Raw genomic sequence first — 22,271 nt, forward strand, 5'->3', positions numbered from 1 at the left:
CGTCTACACCAAAACCCCTCATCCTCAAATTACCATTACACAGATTTGGAGCAGTGTTTTCTGTCTGAGATCTTTTTTGTTTAAGAGTCAATTTTACCAGAAACAGAATTTTAAGATGGTGTCCGTTTTCATTTTTGAGCTTCCTTTCATGCCTACAATTTTGTCTCCCAGGATTTTTTTTTTTAATCCCTCTGAGGATTTTGAGGTTGAATAAGTGGACCTTTTTAATGTCTGTCTGATGGATGTTTTATTTTTATTTTTTTTTGCAAAAATGAAGAGAGAAAAAAAGGAAAAGCCGTTAAAGCATCTGAACTTTATTTGGGGGTAATCAGATGCACTGACTTGTTTGTTTTGCCCAATTTAAAAACAGTTTAAGGAGAAAATGAAGCTGAGAGGTCTCTTACAGATTTCCAGTCCTTTTAGAAAATCATTTCAAATATAAATGACTGGATGACTTTAAATGGTGCAACCACAATCATAAACCTAAACTGTTAAATGGATTGTAACTGAAAACAGAGCAGTAGTACATTAAAAAATAGTAAAATCTTATTCAGTCCACCCATTGATTTAGGTTTTGTTCCAAATTGTGGTTAGCGTGAATTCCAAACATCACCAACCATTTGACAGGTGTTGCAAACCTCATACGCAAGTCGCCCTTTGACCATTTTTTATATCGGAGTTATAAAGATGAGCACTTCAAGTGGCGACATGAAGCGGACGACACTCAAGCGAGCATTTGTGACTTTATTTGTTCTTTTCGCCACTGGCTGTGGAGCTCACGTCGTATCGGGTGAGTCCAGTCTTCCTCGATGACTGCTCTTGCAGGCCTCAGTAAACAAGCTGTGCACCATACTTGCTGTGTTATTCCATTCACTTTAAAATAATGTACGGAACAGCTTTCCTGTGTCAAGAAAACCAAAACATTGTTCTGTAGTGTATTCTCTTCCATAACTGTAGGTTCTTTTGATTATATTCTTCTTAGCTTTGGTGGAAGTTGTACTGTTTTAAGCGATAACACAATACTGTAGTACAGCATTACAATGTAGTAGAGGAGTGGTGATCATGATCTTGAAGAAGATCTGATGTCATATATTTATGATGAGCATAAAGTGTCACGAGCAGGTTGTAAATCAGTGTTATTTGTCTCTGCAGCGCCCACTCTGAAAATGGACCAAGCTTTGTTAATATTTCATAACCAGCTCCCCCTCGAAGTGGAAGTCTTGTACACTTCAGATTATTGCTACAAGGTAAACATCCCCGCTAAATTGCTTTGTTAATAATCAATTATGTTTTTTATGGTCTTGGTGAAGGAATAAGGTAGATTTTTAGGTTTTTTGTTCAACCAGTGTCTCCATTACCTTTCAACCAAAATGTTTGTATTTGTTTGCAAAAACATGATGACAGTTCATTATCCCTGCCAGGATGGTTATGCTTTATTTATTTATTTATTTGTATTTTATGTAATTCTTTGTATGTATGTACTATTCCTAACGATGAACAATATAATGATGACAATGTCATTCAAGTATAGAATAAATCATACTGTTTAATAAAAACATTTGTACACCATGCTATGTGTTATAACACGGTAATAATCCATTTTATATTGCATAATTAATTAAAGTAACCATGTACGACCAGCTGAATTGTTAGTTAAAGTGTGTGTGTAATTGTTGATACAGCATCTTTTTCTGGCTAGATACCTAAACAGGAGAATTCTGTCCTGTAAAGTACCCGTCCACCAAATGAAAGAATCACTCAGACAGAAAATTTGACCAGTTTATGAATCATTTTGGCCTTCACTATATTTTGGTTCACATGGACTTGCATTTTATATGACCCAAGATCTCTTCAGCCAGGTTCAGGAACCAAACTGTGTCTCTCTCCAGAAAATACTAAAACAATATATCTCTCCTAATCCCATCTTCATATAATTGGTTGCACTTGCATGAATGGAACATCTTTCGATCAAAAAAATTGTCATCTTTGGTCAGTTTACTGTGTATGCAGAGTGTTGTTGGAAATTTTCTATGTTCTGATTCTCAACTCTATTGATCTTTAACCTGAGGACTATTGCTTAAAATAATGTCCAAAAACATTTTGACCTTTCTTGTGTTTTGTTTCAGATTGGTGGTGGAGCGGGTTGGCATTTTATATCCTGTGTTTAATTTTAGCATTTGTACTTTCATTTTTTTTCAGTGTGTGTACCAGAGGTTGGTCCGTGTGAAAGGCAGCTACAGCAACGCGTCTACAGTCATCAGCACCAAATTCACGTTGAGTATGCAAGTGGAGTCGAAAGAGAAGAATGCAATTCTTTGCAGGTAAAAAGTTTCATTTGTAATCAAGGGAGCATCACTCATTTCAAAACAATCTGAAGAAAACTGATATGTTTGTCGTTTTGAGGTGTTTGCAATGTCTCCCGACACAATCTAGCCAACTGGCATCCCATGATTGCATCACAGGTCAGATAGATTATTTACAATGCTGGGGGAGTATTTCTGACTGTCTTTCTGCAGCTGAATGATGCTTTCGCTGAAACCACTACCTCAGTAGATATTGATCAGGAGCCTTTTTGGGGTTAATAAGACCTGACATTTCAGTATTGACGGAAAAGGATCATTAAAGCTACAGAGCCCTAAGTCCTGATCAAACCCCAGAGCAGAGGCTAAAATAGAGACGACGGCTGAAATAAATAAACGGTCAGGTCTGACAAGAAGTCAGCGGTGCTTTCTCTGAGGAGGTCACCTGAAAACACAGTGCTCAAGGGTCAAGTGTCACATTTAAAGCGCTCTCTCTTTGAGGCCTGGAGATGGGCTTCACCTCGTCAATCATGAGGTCTATAACCAGACTTTGCTGTTATTGATTTCCTTTCTCGTTTGAAAAAACACTCCAAGTGATAGCTAGTATGTCATTCCAACGGTGGATCAATGTGAGCACGCAATGTACGTTATTCGGGGTCTGGAAATTGGACTTACAGTGAGGGGACGAATGGTTGCACTTCGGAGGGATGACCCCTAGATGGCAATCCAGGGCTTCACTAGTGTTCATCAAGGAGGTTCATCGAAAGGCCCAGTTGTTCATAACCAGGAAAAAAAAAGGAACGATGCAGAGTTAACCTAGTAATTTTCTAGATTGAATGGTGGTGCAGCTGTAGAGGGTTGGCCTCACAGTTCTGAGGACCGGGGTTCAAATCTCGGCCCCGCCTGTGTGGAGTTTGCATGTTCTCCCCGTGCCTGCATGGATTTCCTCCGGGCACTCCGGTTTCATCCCACATCCCAAAAACATGCAACATTAATTGGACACTCTAAATTGACCCTAGGTGTGATTGTGAGTTCGGCTGTTGTCTGTCCCCATGTCCCCTGGGATTGGCTGGCAACCAGTTCAGGGTGTACCCCACCTCCTGCCTGTTGACAGCTGGAATAGGCTTCAGCACTCCCGCGACCCTTGTGAGGATAAGCGGCAAAAATGGATGGATGGATGCAACACGCTTTAAAAAGAAAGAGAGAAAAAATGAAAGAGACTCTGTAATAGCAAAAGTGGAGGTCCGTCCATATTTCATACCACTTGTCCTCATTGGGATATCATTTGAGCTGGAGCCTAACCCAGCTGACTTTGGGTCTGAGGCCCGGTATCCCCTGGACTGGTCACCAGCCAATTATCAGACATGTAAAGACATAAATTTTTACACTCACATTCCCACAATTGGACAATTTAGTCTTCACTGAACCGAGCATGCTTGTTTTTAAAATGTGGTAGAAACCTGGAGTAAACCCACGTAAAAACAGAGTCTCAGAGTGCGACAACTCCACAAAGAAAGGCCAGAAATAACCAGAATTTTTTTTTTTTTTTTTTTTTTTGGGAGGGGTGGGCGGGTAGGGGGTTCTCCTGCTCTGTAAGGTCTTACACATCACACATGCCAATTTCTGCCATTGAGGATATCATGATATGTAACTCCTATGCATACTGTATGATCACTATTAATCTGTTGAATGCAGATGGAATCAGACATATGAGGAGGGCGGTCACTATTTGGTTTGGATTCTAAAGTCAGACAATGCCAGCAACACCACCTGCCTTCATGCTGTGGAAAGAAAACCTCACAATTCCTACCTGCGTAAGTGTCCGACAACACTGCTGAAGAAGAATTTCTTCAATGGTGACAGTCGTCATACAAAGGAAAAACAGAAACGAAACATTTGGTGGCCACACCAGACACTGACTGGCTTTCTGATCTCAGCCAAGGATTAAAGGGTTCACTCACGTTTGTGTTAACCTGCATAGACCTTTTTTGTAACTAAAGAATAGTCTTAGATCTTGGAGTTCAGCTCATGAAAAATGGGAGCAAAAACAAAAATGATGCTGCTATATTTTCGTTCTGTGCAAATAGATATCTGCGGCTGGAAGGAAACCTAGTTGCCTTTGATCCACTTTCTTATTCATGAAGTCAGCATGCAGGTGCATCACTTATTTTGTTTGCATTTAGTGGACAGCATTTTCCTTCATCCCTTGGGATATTCTGTGTATTGATCACACGAGACATGCTTTCTGAAAAAAGGGATAAAAAGAAAAGCTTTTCCGACTGTTTTGAAGGCCCGGACCTGTGCGTACAGGGCTGCGGGTAATACATTAGGGAGGCTGGAAGGATTAGGGCATAATGGGATTTTGAAAGCGTCTCTGTCCATAATGTACACCCTACTTAACAATATTGCAGATTATGTTGTGGATCCGACTTTTAAGGCCGGTGAGCCATTATCCGAACAGATATACGATTAGTGGAACTGCACCCCTCACAGTATGATGAGCTTCCATTAGCTACACACACTGGTGATTATACAAACTCCCCACAGGGTATGTTCATCTTAAATAATGGTCTGGTCAGCAGCTGAAACCGTGCTCGGGAATGTTCAAGTTTAGCTCCGCGTATCCCATTGATTGGCCACATTGTGAGCTCATTTGTTAGGTGTGGTCTTCCTCCGACGATGCATCTGCACGGTTTCACCTAATGTTAGTGCCATGACTGCGCCCAAACCGCAACATCAAGTTAAATACCCATCCCTTTTGAGTGTCGGGCTTACGCAAATGTATTGATGAACTTAATCTAGTTGTTTCAAAGTGCCTCTATTCATCTTGCATTCATCTTGACGGTAATAGAGCGAGCCCAACCACTGGAAAGTGTGTTTCACATCATGCGCTGAGAGCTTTATGGTGGTTTTTTTTTTTTTTTTTTATGAGGACACACCAAGGATGCCATGACTTTCCAGAGGCGATGGAGTGACCACTCCGTGTTCAGAGAGACTGTCAGTGTGGCTATTGGCTCAGGTTCAAATGGCTTCTTATTTGTTCTTCCACGAAAAAAGCAAACACATCATCCATTGCCTCCTTTTCTGGCCCGCTTTGGCATCGCTTGCTCATATCTCCTGAACCTGTTTGTTCTACTTTTATAGACTGCTTCACAGCTGTAAAATACGTCACTGCCATATGAATATTGCTGTTGATGATGATTTATTTTTTTAATTTGATTTATTTTTGAATGGGATTACATATACTCAACATTGCACTTTTGTTTTACCGTTTACTGTTTGATACGGGGTACACTTGAACATTTTGGCTCTAGGGACAATTTAATGTGAAATTTTCCTTCATAGTCCTGATGCCAGTTAAGGATCTATAAATATAAATTCCTAACAGGGACAAAGGTTTTTATTGACACTTTCAGACAGATATTCATTTAGCAATATGTTTATCATTGGTGGCATGGCGCAAAAAGTGGTTAGAAAGTCGCTTTGGAGTTCTAAGGTTGGCTGTTGTGACTATTTGTATAACTGCAACTTTCATTAGATTGTGCAAGTGGCCATCATACATGGCCAATAACCTATTTAATGATTTATTTTGTGTATAATATTTCTAACTAAACTGTTCATCGTATATCTCCTTTGTTTGTGTGTACGTATTCTTTTTGTATGTCTCTCTCGGGTTACATTACCCATGGAATGTGATGGCTCAGCGATGGATCGCCCAAGAATTAGGTTCATTAGGTTTACTTCAACAATCACCTTCGGCACTGATTGGCAGACTTTGAACTCTGGGGAATTAGTAACATTGAACTGTTTGTACCAGATATGACGCTAGATCAGAGGTCGGGCTCACCTTGGGACCGACATTTTACCGTGGTCATTCAGCCACCACTCTTTTTATGAAGTCAAATCAAGCAAATGGATTTGTATTTTGGCTCCCACCCATCAATCACTGAACTTGTAGTTTGCATCCACACTGGAGTTCTCTAATATTCGGGCTGTGTTGATGATCTAACCCAGTGTGTCTTTTCTATCTTGTGTTTTCTAGCTATTTTGGTGGCAGCTCTCATCCTGGCTATAACTGCTCTCTTATTTGTTGTTGCACCCTACGTAAACAGGTATCCACGTACCTTTTAATCTTCCGTGTGCATTCTCTTGTATTCACCTATTACAGTCAACAATAATTTTTGCTTTGATTTTGGTGTGTCTTTTACAGAAAGTGTCGCACGTCGAAATTGATAAAAAACGCCTGTTGCCGAAATCCCCAGTACTCGCTTGATCATGTAAGTCAAATACGTCTTTCACACTTTTTAAAATGGCAAATGTGCTATGTATTTGAAAGTCTTGCAACTGTTTCCATACTTTCGACAACTAGGGCACCATCTTGATCCAACGGTTCCACTACATTGTTTGGCTCGACCAAATTGACAGCGTCCTGCCTGGTAAAATTTCCCAGAGCCTCAAGTCATCAAGCTGTGGAGACACTAATAGAAAGATTGATACAAATGTTAGCAGAGCCAATTGTGCAGTAGACGGTCATGGAAGCCTTCAGACAAACATCTTAGTTCATGTGATGCACTTTTTGTGAGCATGAATGGCTCCTCTTATTCTTTCAACCAAGATGTCTTAGTCTCCCGCATGCTGTGTAGATGGCATGAAGATCCATCATTTCTTATTAGTGATGGTGTCTTCCTGCTCTGCAGTTTTCAAGTGCTGCATGGTGGCCAACAAGTCCGGCTAATCCAATGCTGAGAGAGCAGCATCAGAGTGTTAAGAATCAGGTGCCCAACATCATTGGAAGATAGAATGTTTCATAAAATGTTACTTCAAAGTTGGACAAAAGAAACACATGTTGCAAAACTGATCTTTTATTACCGGTGAATAATTGCGTTGTTGTCTGGATTTCTAAATGCATAAATTTCAACCCTTTAAAACAAGCAAAAATCCGTTTATATACATAATATCGTTAACTCATGAGCGTTAACATGAGAATGGTAAAGTACAATCTACTGTCTTTTGGTCTGATGCCCTGTTTTTAAAATTCAAAGAATAAGACTAGAAAGAGCACGTGAATCAAACTTTTTGGGGTAAGAGCTGTTCCTGTGATTAACAATATGTTCCTGATATTCACACGTGAGTGTACTGTTGTTTTTTTCCTGTGTCCCTAAGAGGGTGAAAATCAATGCATACTTGGTTAATATTGTATGTGTAATTGAACATACAGTGTATTGCAGAAGAAACAGCTTCTTTGTTGAGATGACAAATGTTGGTGCACAGGTTGCAATGCATTTATTGCAGTATTTCTGTGTGACATGATTCTCTCTCTCTGTCTCTCTCTCTCTCTCTCTCTCTATCTATCTATCTATCTATCTCTCTCTCTCTCTCTCTCTCTGCCTGCAGGACGAAGTGCATGCTGCACAAGCTGACGGCAGTGCCACCAAAGTGAAATATAAACGTTTGCGTTCGCTGGATGCTTTTCGAGGGTATGTACATGATCTGCAACCACATTTTTCAATCTATCACCACACGAGTATCTCTTTGCAGCAGTACGATGAAAATCTACAGGCCCAGCATAATGAATAATTAGAAGGGTCACAGTCTGGCCATGAGCTCCCCCAAGCTTTTGCTATCGGGGGGGGGGGGGGTACTTTCGGGCACAATGTCTGGTATCAACGCGTCTCGGCTTGGCGCTCCGTGTGCTTTCCTATTGGACAGGGTGGACATGTGTGATTGAATCTGGACTCCCTGCTCGCCTTAATTGTGGCCTGGGGGAGACACAAGGCACGCCTCTCTGGGAACAGGACGCTGGTGTGGCCCTGACCTCCCACATGCCAAATAATTGATGTAATAATACAGTCAACATATCAGCACACATGCACATGGTCATAGATATCCTGTCAAAATGGAGACAGGGAGGCAATCCAGCAGCACAAAGGCAGCATCCAGCAGATGACTAACATCTTCTCCATCTGTGGCTTGCATGAAGATACTCACTTGTGTGGAACCATAGCACAGAATCATCCAATCCAAAAACATTATTTACATTCATTTATTTTGGGGAATTGAGATGGTTAAGTGGATTCACACAACCGTTTGTAACAGGTCAAGGAAAGGATGTGTGATATCTAGTTTCCCTTCAGTGGTGCTTTGAGCCACCCACCTGTTTTTAATTTAGGTTTCAAATAAATTAACATTGGGACGGACTTCTTAATGCATTCATAATTCAGAGACTGGTACTCCTTAGTTTGCTTTTCCATCTTAATTCTTCATTTTATCTAATTTCTGCACAATTCTATGCTTATAACTTGGGATTTATATCGAGACGGACGTTTTCAGTTGCTGTTATGCCCCAGTGCACGAAATAAGTCTCCAAACCCATGGCTGGATGACTTTGGGGGCGGAGGAACTTGACCTCAACCCCATTAAACGCTTTTGAGATTAACTAGTACAGAGATTGTCAGTGAGGACCTCTCAGAGTTAACATCAGTGACATTTCTCGGGATGTGTCGATAAAAATGAACAAAGGAACACTCCTTATCCAATCTTGTCTTGTAGAAGTCTTCTGGGTACAAAGGCAGAGGTGACAAAACTACTCATACTCTTAAGAAGCTGTAGATATTTGCCCCCCCTCCAAAAAAAAAAAAAAAAACGACTCTTAAATGTAGTATTGACTCACCTCCTGTTCTTAAGCAGAGGTAAAGAAAAGTACGGGATAAAATGTATTTAAGTAGGCTACAAAAAAAGAAATCCAATACCCACTTTTACAATTTATAAACTGAAAAAACATTTTACTCTAAAACTTCACAAAATAGTTTCTTTCGTTTCTTAATTTCTATAGTACTAGTACGAAAAAGGAGAAAAAAAACGTTTGCCTTTGCTAACTGTGTGAACTAAGGGAAACCAATGCTACATTAGCTAATGATAACAACTGCATAAAAACACTTTTTACAAATTTTTTCACAATTTGGCAGACGATTTATGAACACTTTTTTTTTCCAGGCTGGGGAAGATCGCATTTGCCACAAATTATTCTTGGACTTCACAACATGAGTCAATACAATAAATAAGGCCATGGGCTCTCTATCAAAATATTAACTGGGATTAATTTGACCTCTTCTTAATTATTTTTTCAGCGCATCATCATCCGCAGAGGTTAAAATAAAGCAGTCATCCCATTTTTAGGTAATGAGTAGAAAGTGGAGACGTATGTTTTCAAATGTAGCGAGTAAATGTAAAAGGCCAAAAAATATTCAAGTAACGTAGCTGACAAATCCACTTCAGCCCAACACTGGGAAAGGGGGTCCAATTACTCTTGAAGTGTCTCAAAACATTTGTGCGTCTCGCTTCCAGTATAAATGTCCTGACTTGTAAAAATGTGAAACACCCGGCAGAGCTATTTAATCAAACTTCATCTCTGCCTTTTGACTTATGATCTGATAAGTAACGAGCTCTCGCCTCAGCAAACACATCCATCAGCCGTTTTACCGTAAACGTTGATTCATTCTCCATGGCAAAAGTTGTTTGTTGGGAGCAAATGGGGTTTCTAATAATTGGTCCACTATCATGATATAGTGTGCCATGACACTTACATGTTAATTTTTGAGAAAGGATTCCGGTTTTCATTGTGGGCTTCACAACTAAAAGCTTGCCGCCAAGTTTGCATGGAAGAAATTGCCCTGTCAGTGTTTTAGTGGAACAGGAGAACAAATAATGAAGCAGACCAGAGGACTGCAAGCTCGTCACCAGATGGCTGACTCATACATTTCACCCCCAGTTTTGATTGAGCTCCAGGTTTTTCTCTGATTGGGTTTCAGAAATGTCAGAAGTGAATCTTGGCCACAGAGGAACAACCAAAACAATGTACTGTATGCAATCAAAAACACATTAATAATAATAATTGGGTGAAATCTCGAATTTTATAAGGAGTCAATTAATATATTAATTGATTTAGGTGTGTCCCGATATATTTGGTAAGACAGTACAACGTTATCAGATGTTGATTTGTGAAATTGTGCAAGTACACATTTACTGCATGGAACTGCAAGGGTGAAGGTGTGAGTAAAATTGCTAATGCATATGCAATACTTCATACCAAAGAGGTCTGTAAGTGAGCCGTAACCACTCACGACAGCCGCTTGATCCTTCTATAAGTAATCTCTTAGCTGTAAATCATTGGTGCTATGTGGCTCTCACCAAATCAATCAATTACTGACGTGATAAATATTCAGACCAATGGATGATGAAGTTTGAAATGGATTAAGACTCGTGGTATAACCTAATTCAACCAGAAAGAGATCTTTATTCATTTATAGAGGAAAGTGTTTTTCAGGGGAAACATTTAATGATTATTTGCAGCCGCAAGTGTCAGGTATGTGATGGTTGCATTTTAATCGGCCTAAAATGGAGCATTTTCATTAGAGAGATGGCCCATAAAACCTCATATTGAAGTCATTTCTTTAACCAGGACTCGCCTAGTCACTTATTTAACCTTTGTCTCTGTCACTATGGCGACTAATGGATATGCTGCTCAAAACTTCAGTGATATACGTGAGCATCAGATAGAGTACACGCTCACGTGCGCATAGTTGACTTTGATGGACCTTTAGAGAAGATAGTGGCTGATTAAAATCTCGTATCTGCAGTTTGAAGCTAAAAGAGCAGTAATGGCTCTTGGGCCCCTTAATCGAATGGAGGCAGTGCATCTTATCAGACTGAATGGAACTTTGACTGATTTCATTATGACACTTAAAGGCAATCTTTTTCTTATTGAATGGGACTTAAATCCCAACAATAGGCGATGTATTTAGGACAGTGAGAGGATACAATCTGCCCCGGAGCAAAGTGACAAGATACCACAACAGTAGACTTTCCAGTGTGAGTTTGCAGCATGTAATGCTATACGCCGCAGACTTATCGTATGCAACACTTTTTTCCTGCCAGGGTGCATGATTCAGTGAAGTCTTCCATCAAGTGTGCAGCGTTTCAGCAGCCTTCTTCGCTGCGCATTATAACGTGTATCATATGTTAAACAAGAAAGCCTTTAGTCAGCAGTCCTGCTCGAGGAGATCCAGAGGACAAGTGTTCATTTCCTGAGTGATTCATACTGCTCAGGTTGCAGTATCCTGCATGCAAGATATGCGTAGCAGAACTTTCAAATTTTTTTGTATATTAAAAAATATATAGATTGTCCAACTGTTATTGCCCGGTTACTTAGTTTAAATGGTTGTTTTGTTAGAAATATATTTTAATTCCTGCTTCTAGTTTTGTCCCTTCAAATCCAGCATTTTTATTTCTTATTATCTGACAGTGCTTACTGATGCTATTTTTGTAGGTTTGCCCTCACAGTGATGGTATTTGTCAACTACGGCGGAGGAGGCTACTGGTTCTTTCAACATGCACCGTGGAATGGTGAAGTAAAGTCTGATTTATTCACAACAAAACTACACAGTAAAGCAACAATGGAATGTTATTTTTTATCGTAGCCTGTCACAACTCAAGCTGTAGACCTCACCTTGTAGCAGTAGCTGAAATAAACAAAGAAAGAAGGAAAGAAAGATGGTTCCAAATGTGGGCTGATAAATATGATCCCTTTTTAGCAGCACTCTGGGCTGGATGATTGTAAATCTAATACAGTATCTACTGAATTCTGTCTTTATCCTAAGCCCCGAGAGGTCAATTGATGTTATGATTGTTCGGTATTTGTGTTGGCTGATCTGTTCGCTGTATGGGGCCTATGAATGCATGTACTGGCACACTAAATTGTGAAAGAGGATCAGTGTGTTCTAATTTTTGATCTTTGGGTTATTTTGAACAAAGGGAGTCAATGTGATCATTGATTGATGACTCCTTCTTGTCAGCCCTTTGGTCATTCAAAAGCTCCAAAATTGTGACTCTTGCTTATTGTAATCCCGGAACCCACAAACGTGAAGTGCACTCCAATTATGCCCTTCATGCAGACGCGATCCAGTGAGCACTAATTTCATAGGTCAGCTTTCGCAGCTTTTTGTGTCAGAAATCAAGTATGCACCCATTTTAGCACACAAAAACCTCTTTAAAATCAGGCCCTATGTGGTATTAAACTTTTCTCTCAACCTCTGTTGGTGGATTCTTGTTTTGCAACTGTTAAAAAAATGGTGTAGCATAGCGTTTCACAGGCTGAATTTCTTTCCATGTATCTGCCACAGGCTCAATTCGCTGTCAATTCCATACTGAGCCGGCTGGGATTGGTTTCAGCTTTCCCCTGACCCTGAACGGGACAAATGCTGGAGAAAATGTAAATACATGAATGACTGCAGTTAACTAATACTCTCATTTCCGTTCAAGCGCTACAGTTCAGTTAGCCACAACCGTTAAACCTTGACCAGGCTTGCGTTTCCAATGGAGGGTGTGTCGCCCATATCCATGATAGTTTCATCAGTTCCAAAGTCTTAAATTGGAAGGGAAGAAAATAGTGTGGATTACAAGGAAGTATATATAATTTGTCAGTGTAATTATTAAGCAAACCACACAAATGAGATCTTTTTTTCACCAAACGGCTGACTGTTAAACCCATGAAACTCATATTATGACAAACTTCCCAATTACCAACACTGTGACCATAATCACTAATTATGATGAATGTAATAAAAAAGAAAAAAAGAGGGCATATCTATTACCGTAATTCATGGCCTACAGAGCGGACCTGGTTATAAGCCTCACCCAGTACATTTGTAAAGGAAATACCATTTAGTACGTACATACGCTGCAGTTGTGTATGTTGATATTTACAAAGAAAGACAGTACACAGAATTTAATGTTAGCGCCATGCTAACAGGGCCGGTTAAAAAAAAAAAAACATCCTGATAAAAATCACTGAGACACGGCACTGGTAAAAGTCACTTCCTCGGCACATATATTCCACCAGTCTCACTCTTACCATTTCCGCTCAAGTACCCCGTTGCGGCAGTTAGAAAAAAATGCACAAATTAGCTGCAGGATTGAAAGCGTGTGAAAAAAGTTGCAGTTTATAGGATAGAAATTACGGTATATACAATTGATCGCCCACATCTCATCGCAGATGAAATCCATCAATCCGTCCATTATCTCAGCCATTTATCCTCACAAGGGTCACAGGAATGTTGGAGCCCATCCCAGTCATTCTTGGCCAGGTGGCGGGGTAGACCCTGAACTGGTTGCCAGCCAATCACAGTGCACATAAAGACAGCCAACAGTCGCTCTCAGAATCACACCTCGGGGCAATTTAGAGTCCCCATTTAATGCATATTTTTGGGATGTGTGAGGAAACCGGAGTGCCCGGAGAAAATCCACGCAGGCACAGGGAGAACATGCAAACTCCACACAGGCGGGGCTGGGATTTGAACCCCAGTCCTCACAACTGTGAGACAGGCGCTTCAACAAGTTGCTACACTAGTTGTCCTACCGTGCCGGCCAGATGAAATCCATCTTTGTAGATCAATGTTAACAATTATGGATGAGAAAGAAGAGCATATTTAAAGGGTGGATGGAACTGTGTGGACAAGTACAAAATTAATGAGTAAAAAGTGAAGCACAGAATTAATCAAATATGTTTTTTTTTTAATTTCATTTTTGCCATGAGGTGTGCAAACTTCAAGTTCTGTAATAGCGTTTTTTTTTTGCCAAATCTATAACACTGTATTGATTTTACAGGTGATGTAATGAATCCTTTTTGTGCTGCAAGGCCCAGTACTGTCACAGGACTCTAGCTGTTTATTAATCATGTTAATAACAAATATTTTACTTTTAGGGAGAAAGTATCATTATTCTTTTTGTTTTGTAGAACTTTTTGGATTGCAGGAATTATATGAGGCCAGAAGCTGTGTATGAATAATAAAACAAATATGCAGTGTAATGATACAATACTTTCTCTAGGTCTGACTGTGGCAGATCTTGTCATGCCATGGTAGGTCATGTTATTGTTTTGTTTCCTCACTTTTTTCCAACTAAAGAAACAAAAAGTGCTGTCTTACCAACATTAGTTGTTGTGTCTTCGAGGTTCGTCTTCATCATCGGGACCTCAGTGGTGTTGGCGTTCAGATCCATGCAGAGAAGAGGCGTGGGCTGCCTGCAGCTGCTGCGAAAGATCACGTGGCGAACTGCAGTCCTGCTGATGCTCGGCTTCTGCTTCCTCAACTACTCCCCGCGTGATGGACCACGTAGGTGCAAAATTAGCGTTTGCTGCTAATGGAACAAGTACATCCTGTTTGCGTACAGGTTTGTTATTTACCTCAGTTCTGTGCTGGGAACGTCATTAAAGCATAATAGCTCGTCCACTCGCCACATAAATAATGTACCTGTTCCTAAGAAAAACAAGACTCAGCCATACAAGATGTTATACAAACTGGACCCATTGAAGACCTGCAACGTTTCTTTCTGATTCTGTAGCAAAGCATTGCCAAGTGAGCATCCATTTTTATGTTATCCTATATTTGGATATGGTGCACTAAAAGCATTGCAATTAGTCTGTTTGCAGTTTGTGTTGTGATCTAAGGATATGATTTACACTAAAAACTATAGCGGTGTGTCAGGGTTAATGCAGAGAGAGCAGGTAGACTCCTGGTTTCATCGACCACCTGGGCTTTCACAGGGCACCCCTTCACACATCAGCCAGATGCTAATGGACTATTTCATGGGTGCATGTCTGTGTAACCAGGTTAACAAAAATATTGTTATCGTGTGCGTGCGTGTGTGTGTGTTTGTGTAGTCCCAATCCAGCACCGGGGGACATTTAACAGGGGAAGAGTGAGCAAAAACAAGCAACGCGGTAATGGACGATTACAAAGAGATAGAATTACAGACCCTAAGCTCCATGCAGCTGCTCCTGTAGCCTCTCTCAACAATATGACTTTTACCATAAACTGAAGCGTCACCCTCAGTCTCCAAGGACGGCCTCGCTTGTTTCGTGCTCTATTTTGATCTAATAAGAGAAAGCAGTCACATTATCTTTGTGTGTGTGTGTGTGTGTGTGTGTGTGTGTGTGTGTCAATGTCAGACGAGGCAAAGGAACCCGTCATAAACATCGAAATCAACTCTGAGTCACCTCATATAAACATTAAAACATTTTGATAATGTCCTTTGAGTGCTTTGGGTATTGATTAAAGTAAAGCACTAGCTTGTTGGGGAAGGAGAATCAGCACTATGAGGTCTTTTCATCATAATGTTGAGTCTACGCTGGCTTGTAACAAAAAGTAATGATTCTCTGGTAGCCACCTAATGTCATTAATTTTAATATCGGGGGAGCAGCCAGGGTATTACATTTTTTTGTCGTTGTGTTAGCATCTGTGCTCCTTATGTCACACTTTAAAATGGTTAGCAGTGTACATAATTTATTACAACAAAAACTGCTTAATATTTGGCTGCAATAGAGGACACACCACTTGGAGCATTGTTCGTGTCCAAAAGACCAAAATAAATTAGTACATGCCTGCCTTCTTTTTGAATGACAAACTAGGAGTTGTGCCACTAGGCATAGGCAACAGGAACAAGGAACATAGCTGTCGGGCGCTGGCCTCACAGTTCTAAGGACCAGAGTTCTAACCCTGGCCCTGCCTGTGTGGAGTTTGCATGTTCTCCCCGTGCCTGCGTGGGTTTCCTCCGGGCACTCCAGTTTCCTCCCACATCCCAAAAACATGCAACATTAATTGGACACTCTAAATTGCCCCAAGGTGTTTTTGTGAGTGCGACTGTTTGTTTCGATGTGCCCTGCGATTGGCTGGCAACCAGTTCAAGGTGTACATCACCTCCTGCCCGTTGACACCTGGGGTAGGCTCCAGCACTCCCACAACCCTTCTGAGGATAAGCGGCTAAGAAAATGGATGGATGTGATTGTGAGTGTGACTGTTGTTTGTCTACTATTATCACTATTGGGTGGCAACCAGTTCTCCTGCGCAAAGATATCTGGGATAGACTCCAGCACCCCTGCGACTCTCATGAGGATAAGCGGCTTAGATAATGGATGGATTTTAGCTCTTTTGAATATCTGTGTTTTTTAGTTAAAGATGACCCAAAGTCTGTTGTTTCAATAATTTATAGACCTCCAAGATACAGTAGAAAGTTTCTGGAGTATTTTTCCGAACTGCTGTCAGTTATTTGGCCTGACTACAACTACTTTGTCATAATGGGAGACTTTAACATTCATGTTGAGAATAACATGGGAAAAAAATCCAAAGAACTCTCTGCTATACTAGACAAATTTGACCTATCTCAACATATTAAGAGTACAAGTCACACTCAATGTCACATCATACACCTCAATGTTAAGGATGTTGAAATTCTATCAAGTGACAGAAAGGATGTGATATTTCTTGTAGTGTACGCTGTTTTAATTGTACTTTTGTTTGAATTTTTAAAAATGTTTTCTCTGTTTTGAATGTTTTAGTCCTTTGTATTTAAATTTAAATTTAAATCATTTAAAGCACATTGAGTTACCTTAAATGAAATGCACTATACAAATACATTTGCTTTGGAAAACTAAGAGTTAATTGCGCTGCACTGTAACGTGCACATTAAGAAATGTGAGATTAGTTTCCCCCTTCTGAGAGTTCCTCATCTTATTGGATGTGACCTGATTGATGATTGGGATTTCATTGTTTTTATGAGACTTTTTTTTTTTTTTTTGCAGCAGCAGCAAAGAGCTTTTCAATGAATATGTAGATTACCACCAATTTCTCAACAATGAGTCGATCTCATCCTACTCAATTTGCATCGATGAACAGATAACTTGGAACCTTCAATGCATTTTGAAACAGTCATCCCCGGCATGCTGACGTTCCGCACTGACTTGTGCTGTATTGCAGTTTTGTCTGCAAAGTAACGTGTGGATTGGTGGCATGGTTGAAAAGATCCCATTCCCAACATGATTAGTTCAATGATTTGTAATATGATGAGATCAGCAGGAATAACTTCAAGTGTAGTCACTTGTGTGTGTGTGTGTTTATGTATTCATCCCTTACTTTTGGGTCATGTGTTGCAGTGTCCTGGTCCTGGCTGAGGATCCCAGGGGTACTGCAGCGCTTGGGCTTCACCTACTTTGTTTTGGGTCTGCTGCAGATTCTGTGGGGACACAAAGACAGTCAACAAAAAGCAGTAAGCAGTTCCACGGGTTTTTTTTTTTGCTGTCTTTGTCTTGTTTGTTTAATGTATATCTAATTTATTGGTCTATTTTGGTAACTATTTTGGACAAAGTTAAAATCTTAAAATGTATATTTTTTTGTTTGATATTGCAAATAACCTTGCATTGCTTTTCAACATTATAGACAAACTGTCGGAATAATATACACCCTACAATATATTTTGTTTTTAAAGAAAAATATTCCCCAACTTTTCCCATTTGTCAATCATTGTGGTGACCTTAACAAGTTGTCTTCAGATAGTTAATATATATGTCCATCATTTCAATACTGTACAGTAAGTATTTTGGGGTTGTCCCTTTGTAGGTTAATCACTGTACTATTTGAATATTCACAATTGAGAATTGAGACAGATTGGATAACCTTTAAAGGCTATTTACCTTTTAACTCATTTTCAAGTATTTGGAGTCCTCTTTATAATTAGGGTAAATTCATAATGGGTTAATTTTGTAAATATTATTACACCACAATTGCATTGTAAAAATAATATATATTGTTCCATTCTAAAATCATATTTTTTCTCCAAATTTATAATCATTATCCTACTTTATTTTTATTTGTTTTCTGGTGAACCTGTACCGCTGTCTTGTTTTGAAAACCCCATTACAGGTGACCAAATATAGTTTCTGGAATCAATGTTTGAATGTGAGTTATCGGCTCATCAATTCAGAACTCCAAAATTGAGTCGCTTAAAAACACTGGACAAATTTAATTGATTTGTATTTTTTGTCAACTATTCCACTTTCGTATGAAGAGGGGTTTTTTTGCTTTTTTTTAAACCACAGGGTCACTGGTGGTCCCCCCTCCAGGATGTGCTGTTGTATTGGCCCCAGTGGCTGACCATCATCCTCTTAGAGACTCTCTGGCTGTGCGTCACCTTCCTCCTCCCTGTGCCCAACTGTCCCACGTATGTACAGTAGTTCCAAGCCTGCTCTCATGTAAATGATTCATTCTTTCATCTTAGTGTAAAGCGCACAGAGCTCTCCGTGATGGTGTGAGTTTGTGGTTGTTGTGTCACATCAGTTAGTGTGCCTCTTGTGTTGCTGCTGTGATGAACTACAGTGATGTATGGGCGCGTGCTGAATGCTTCGGAGGGTGTAATTAGACTATCTGGCTCCTTCCTGTGCAGTATAGGAGGGGAGGCAAAGGATCCATCTTCTTCGCTCTGACTCCTTTGCTAAGTGCTGCTTTTTGTGTCGCTCCTGACACACACAATTAGCAAATATTGTCTGTTTCACCTGCTCTATCGTGCGGGTGTGTATGTATACGTGTGTTTGCACTGATGAGATATTTTCATCTGTGCTGAGATAATCTTGTCAACAACAAACTAAAAAGCAATTTTTGCATGCATATTTATAGTTTTCAATTCCTCACATTTACTTTCAGAAAGCGCAAATTCAATGTTATTTTTTTTTTCATAATGTCAGAGGGTATCTGGGAGCTGGTGGTATTGGGGAAGAGGGTCTTTACCCGAACTGCACTGGAGGGGCGGCGGGATACATTGACAGGTGGATATTTGGTGACAACATGTACAGGTATCCTACTTGCAAAGTAAGTGTCTTTGAAATGTAATCACATTTTATTTAGATTTAGTGGGACATTTCAAAACGGCATCTTCTTTTTTCCTCTTCTCCAGGAAATCTATCTCACCACTCAACCGTTCGACCCCGAGGGGATTCTGGGTACAATCAACTCCATTGTGATGGGATTTCTGGGAATGCAGGTAAGACACATCATGCGCAGGAAGTGTTCCATCGCCTGCATTAAATAGTGTGAGGGTTTTACTATAATTTCATACGTACTGGATAAAATTGCCAACTCACTCACTCAAATGCAAAATGTCACAGTGCTTCTGCGGATCTATTCTGCTGAAGATGTCCATCCAATAAATGCACGGTAGAAACTTGTCCAAAACCAATATGTTTTGTTTCTTTTCTACAACTGCTTGGATGCATCCATCCATCCATTCTCTTTGCCGCTTACCCTCACGAGGGTTGCGGGGAGTGCCGGACCCTAACCCAGCTGTCAACGGGGAGGAGGCGGGGTACACACTGAACTGGTTGCCAGCCAATTGCAGGGCACATCGAGACAAACAGCCTCACGCACAATCACACCTAGGGGTAATTTAGAGTGTCCAATTAATCTTGCATTTTTTTGGGATGTGGGAGGAAACCGGAGTGCCCGGAGAAAACCCACGCAGGCACAGCGAGAACATGCAAACTCCACACAGGCGGGTCTGGGATTGAACCCGGGACCTCAGAACTGTGAGGCCAACACTTTACCAGCTGATCCACTGTCCCACTGCTTGGATTCATCCATCAAATCTTTCTCCCGACTCATTAAAGAGCCATGTAAAATGTGTACCTCTTTCATTCATGAAAGGTCGAAATGTTGTCAAAGAAGACAGCAAAGTCTTTTGCCATAGAATTTGAGCACCAACAGAGTCTGTTTAAACTGCTGTGTGGTGAGAATCTGCCCTCCAGAATCCAACATTTTTCTTTCCCCGATGGACTATTGAGACTAAGCACATCAGTCACTGGGTGTTAGATGCCACACCAGGTGTCCACCGGCCTCCTCCGTGTTGCCTGTGATGATGTCCTCAGTTGAAATGTATTCATCATCACCAAATTAAAGGGAGGCTGCAGATGATTTACAGGGCGCATCTGGCTCCATGAGATGGGAGAAATATGACCACCACATCAGGGACACCTCCCAGGCCTATTTGGTTACTCAAGGCCAAATAAATGAATACAGTATGTTGCTTGTGCCCGTTGATTTGTTTATAGTGTGTATTCAAATGAATTTCGGTATCTGCCCTTGTCGCTCTGCAGGCAGGGAAAATAATTGTTTTCTACAAGGAGAAGAACGTCCACATCATGTGCAAGTTCTTAGCGTGGGCAACCGTCTTGGTAGGTCATCTGCAAGTTATCATACATTGTTAGATAACAAATCCCTCATTTAAGAACACTTCATCTTTCAGGTAAATGGTGCACTGTTTTTGGGGGGGGGGAGGTTGTAAGGCCGCCTGGATGTTATCATTGTCATCGCTGTTGAATCCATTCATTAGCAGGGCTGAGTGAGGACGAGTGTGTGATCTCAGTACAATCCAACAACATCTACTTGTGGTAGATTTCCGGGCAGATATGACTAGCCTGTGCCACATGGGGATACGCGCTGTCTCTCATGAGTGCCCCATGTGGAGCTCTGGATTGTTAAGTAAAACATAGGCCATAATATTAGGTACACCTGCACAATTTGATGCACCCAATACAAAGGTTGTATCAAAAAAATCTGACTGTACAAGAGAATTATTAGCCAAAACATATTTTTATGATTTCATTTTATTATTTTAAGGTGTTTTCCTACATAATATTGGAAGGTGTTTTTTCATATGGTTACCCGATATTGCTACATAGGAGTGGAAAAATGTGTTCCTGCAGTTGTAATAACAACACTATCAAAATACTTTTTGACAGTTGTAATGAAATCTAAACATTTTTGTTATTTTAATTGCTTTAAGGCATTTTTAGATTTTTTTTTTTTTTTTTTTAAGCAAATATTGCCCGGTGTATTGCATGGAGAGGAAGGTTGCATTGCCCACCTGCATGCCAAGTCTCTGCAAATATTTGCAGTCCAAATACATGGCAGTAATGATGAACTGGTATAACAGAGAGAGAGAGAGAGAGAGAGAGAGAGACAGAGACAGAGAGACTAAAGTCATTAAAAAATGCATTTTCATAGTTAACATAGTACTTTGTAGTTAATATTTATTTTGGCGCTTCACTCAGTTCTGGGTGGTCTCCAAGCACAAAAAGGCCAAATAGAGGCAAGCTGGCATCTGTTTGACTGAGAGGGCGAATGCGTCCCACAGGGAGAGGCCGGGGTTACATGAGATGTTCTGTTTTGCATCTCAAAACGTGACACCAGGCTGTCAGCCCACTCTAATGAGATTGAGTGTTGTCCAAGCCTACGCTGGTGATTGGCCATTATTTTTCTAATCAGCGTGAGATGCTGCAGAAATATTTTATGTCATCTTTAAAATGAGGTTAAGAGCTGCCTGCGCTCTGCAGAGGCAAATGTCCTTAAGTGGTAGTCATGTGACTGCACATGATGATGGAGCTGGATGGGCTGCCTGCATTGCCGCCTTTGAAATTAAACGGAAGAGGCCAAGCCATGTTGGCCGGGGGCATCACACAAAGGTTGTGCCCAAACTCACTTGCTAACCACGATATAGACCATTATATATCGTGGTTACGTCATTTTGTAGTGTTATCTGAATAGTTTAAATTCTGTGCTCTACTCTAAATTCCCCAGAAACCATAGCTTTGCCAATCAAGCTAATTCTGATTATAATCAATGTGGCAAAACGCAATGCAGTTCATCACCATTAAAAACAGTAATATTGTAACTGTATCACATGATCTGTCATAATGAGAAAATACTTTGGATTTCAGCGAGTGCTCAAAAATGTGCCGTTTTGAACAGGAATTCGGAATTTCAAATTCAAGCGATCATTAAACCATTATCACTTTGTCTTCTTTATAGTAATGACATCTTCACTGAGAAATACTTACTACAGTTTTTTTTCTTTCAGGTAAAACAGTGAATTGGAAAATTCCTTTTATTGTAGCATTAGAATTTGATTTAATTTAAAGAACAACTATTTACTGGCATGTTTACTATTCCAAAAACATAAATGGGCGGGGGGATAGACATTATTTTTATTCTATAACAAAATGATGGGCGTCTCAAGTAAATGTTTGTATAGTAGGGAACATTGCAGCATATTTTTTTTATTGAAGACTTTTCTGATCATGTTCATATGTTCAAT

The 22,271-nt window shown here is 40.3% G+C and overlaps 1 protein-coding gene across 1 annotated transcript in view; it reads left to right on the forward strand.

Moving 5' to 3' along the window:
• The first annotated feature begins 703 nt into the window (after positions 1 to 703).
• Positions 704 to 22,271, forward strand: part of ret (ret proto-oncogene receptor tyrosine kinase) — a 54,280-nt gene continuing 32,712 nt past the window's right edge. Inside the window, exons 1-4 of the mRNA XM_061836782.1 lie at positions 704 to 790; positions 1,153 to 1,247; positions 2,200 to 2,321; positions 3,996 to 4,114. Of these exons, the coding sequence (XP_061692766.1) occupies positions 709 to 790; positions 1,153 to 1,247; positions 2,200 to 2,321; positions 3,996 to 4,114 (418 nt within the window). The 5' untranslated portion in view covers positions 704 to 708. The remainder of the gene's footprint in view (positions 791 to 1,152; positions 1,248 to 2,199; positions 2,322 to 3,995; positions 4,115 to 22,271) is intronic.

The sequence above is a fragment of the Syngnathoides biaculeatus genome, chromosome 12 (genome assembly GCF_019802595.1).
Source record: "Syngnathoides biaculeatus isolate LvHL_M chromosome 12, ASM1980259v1, whole genome shotgun sequence".
NCBI lineage: Eukaryota > Metazoa > Chordata > Actinopteri > Syngnathiformes > Syngnathidae > Syngnathoides > Syngnathoides biaculeatus.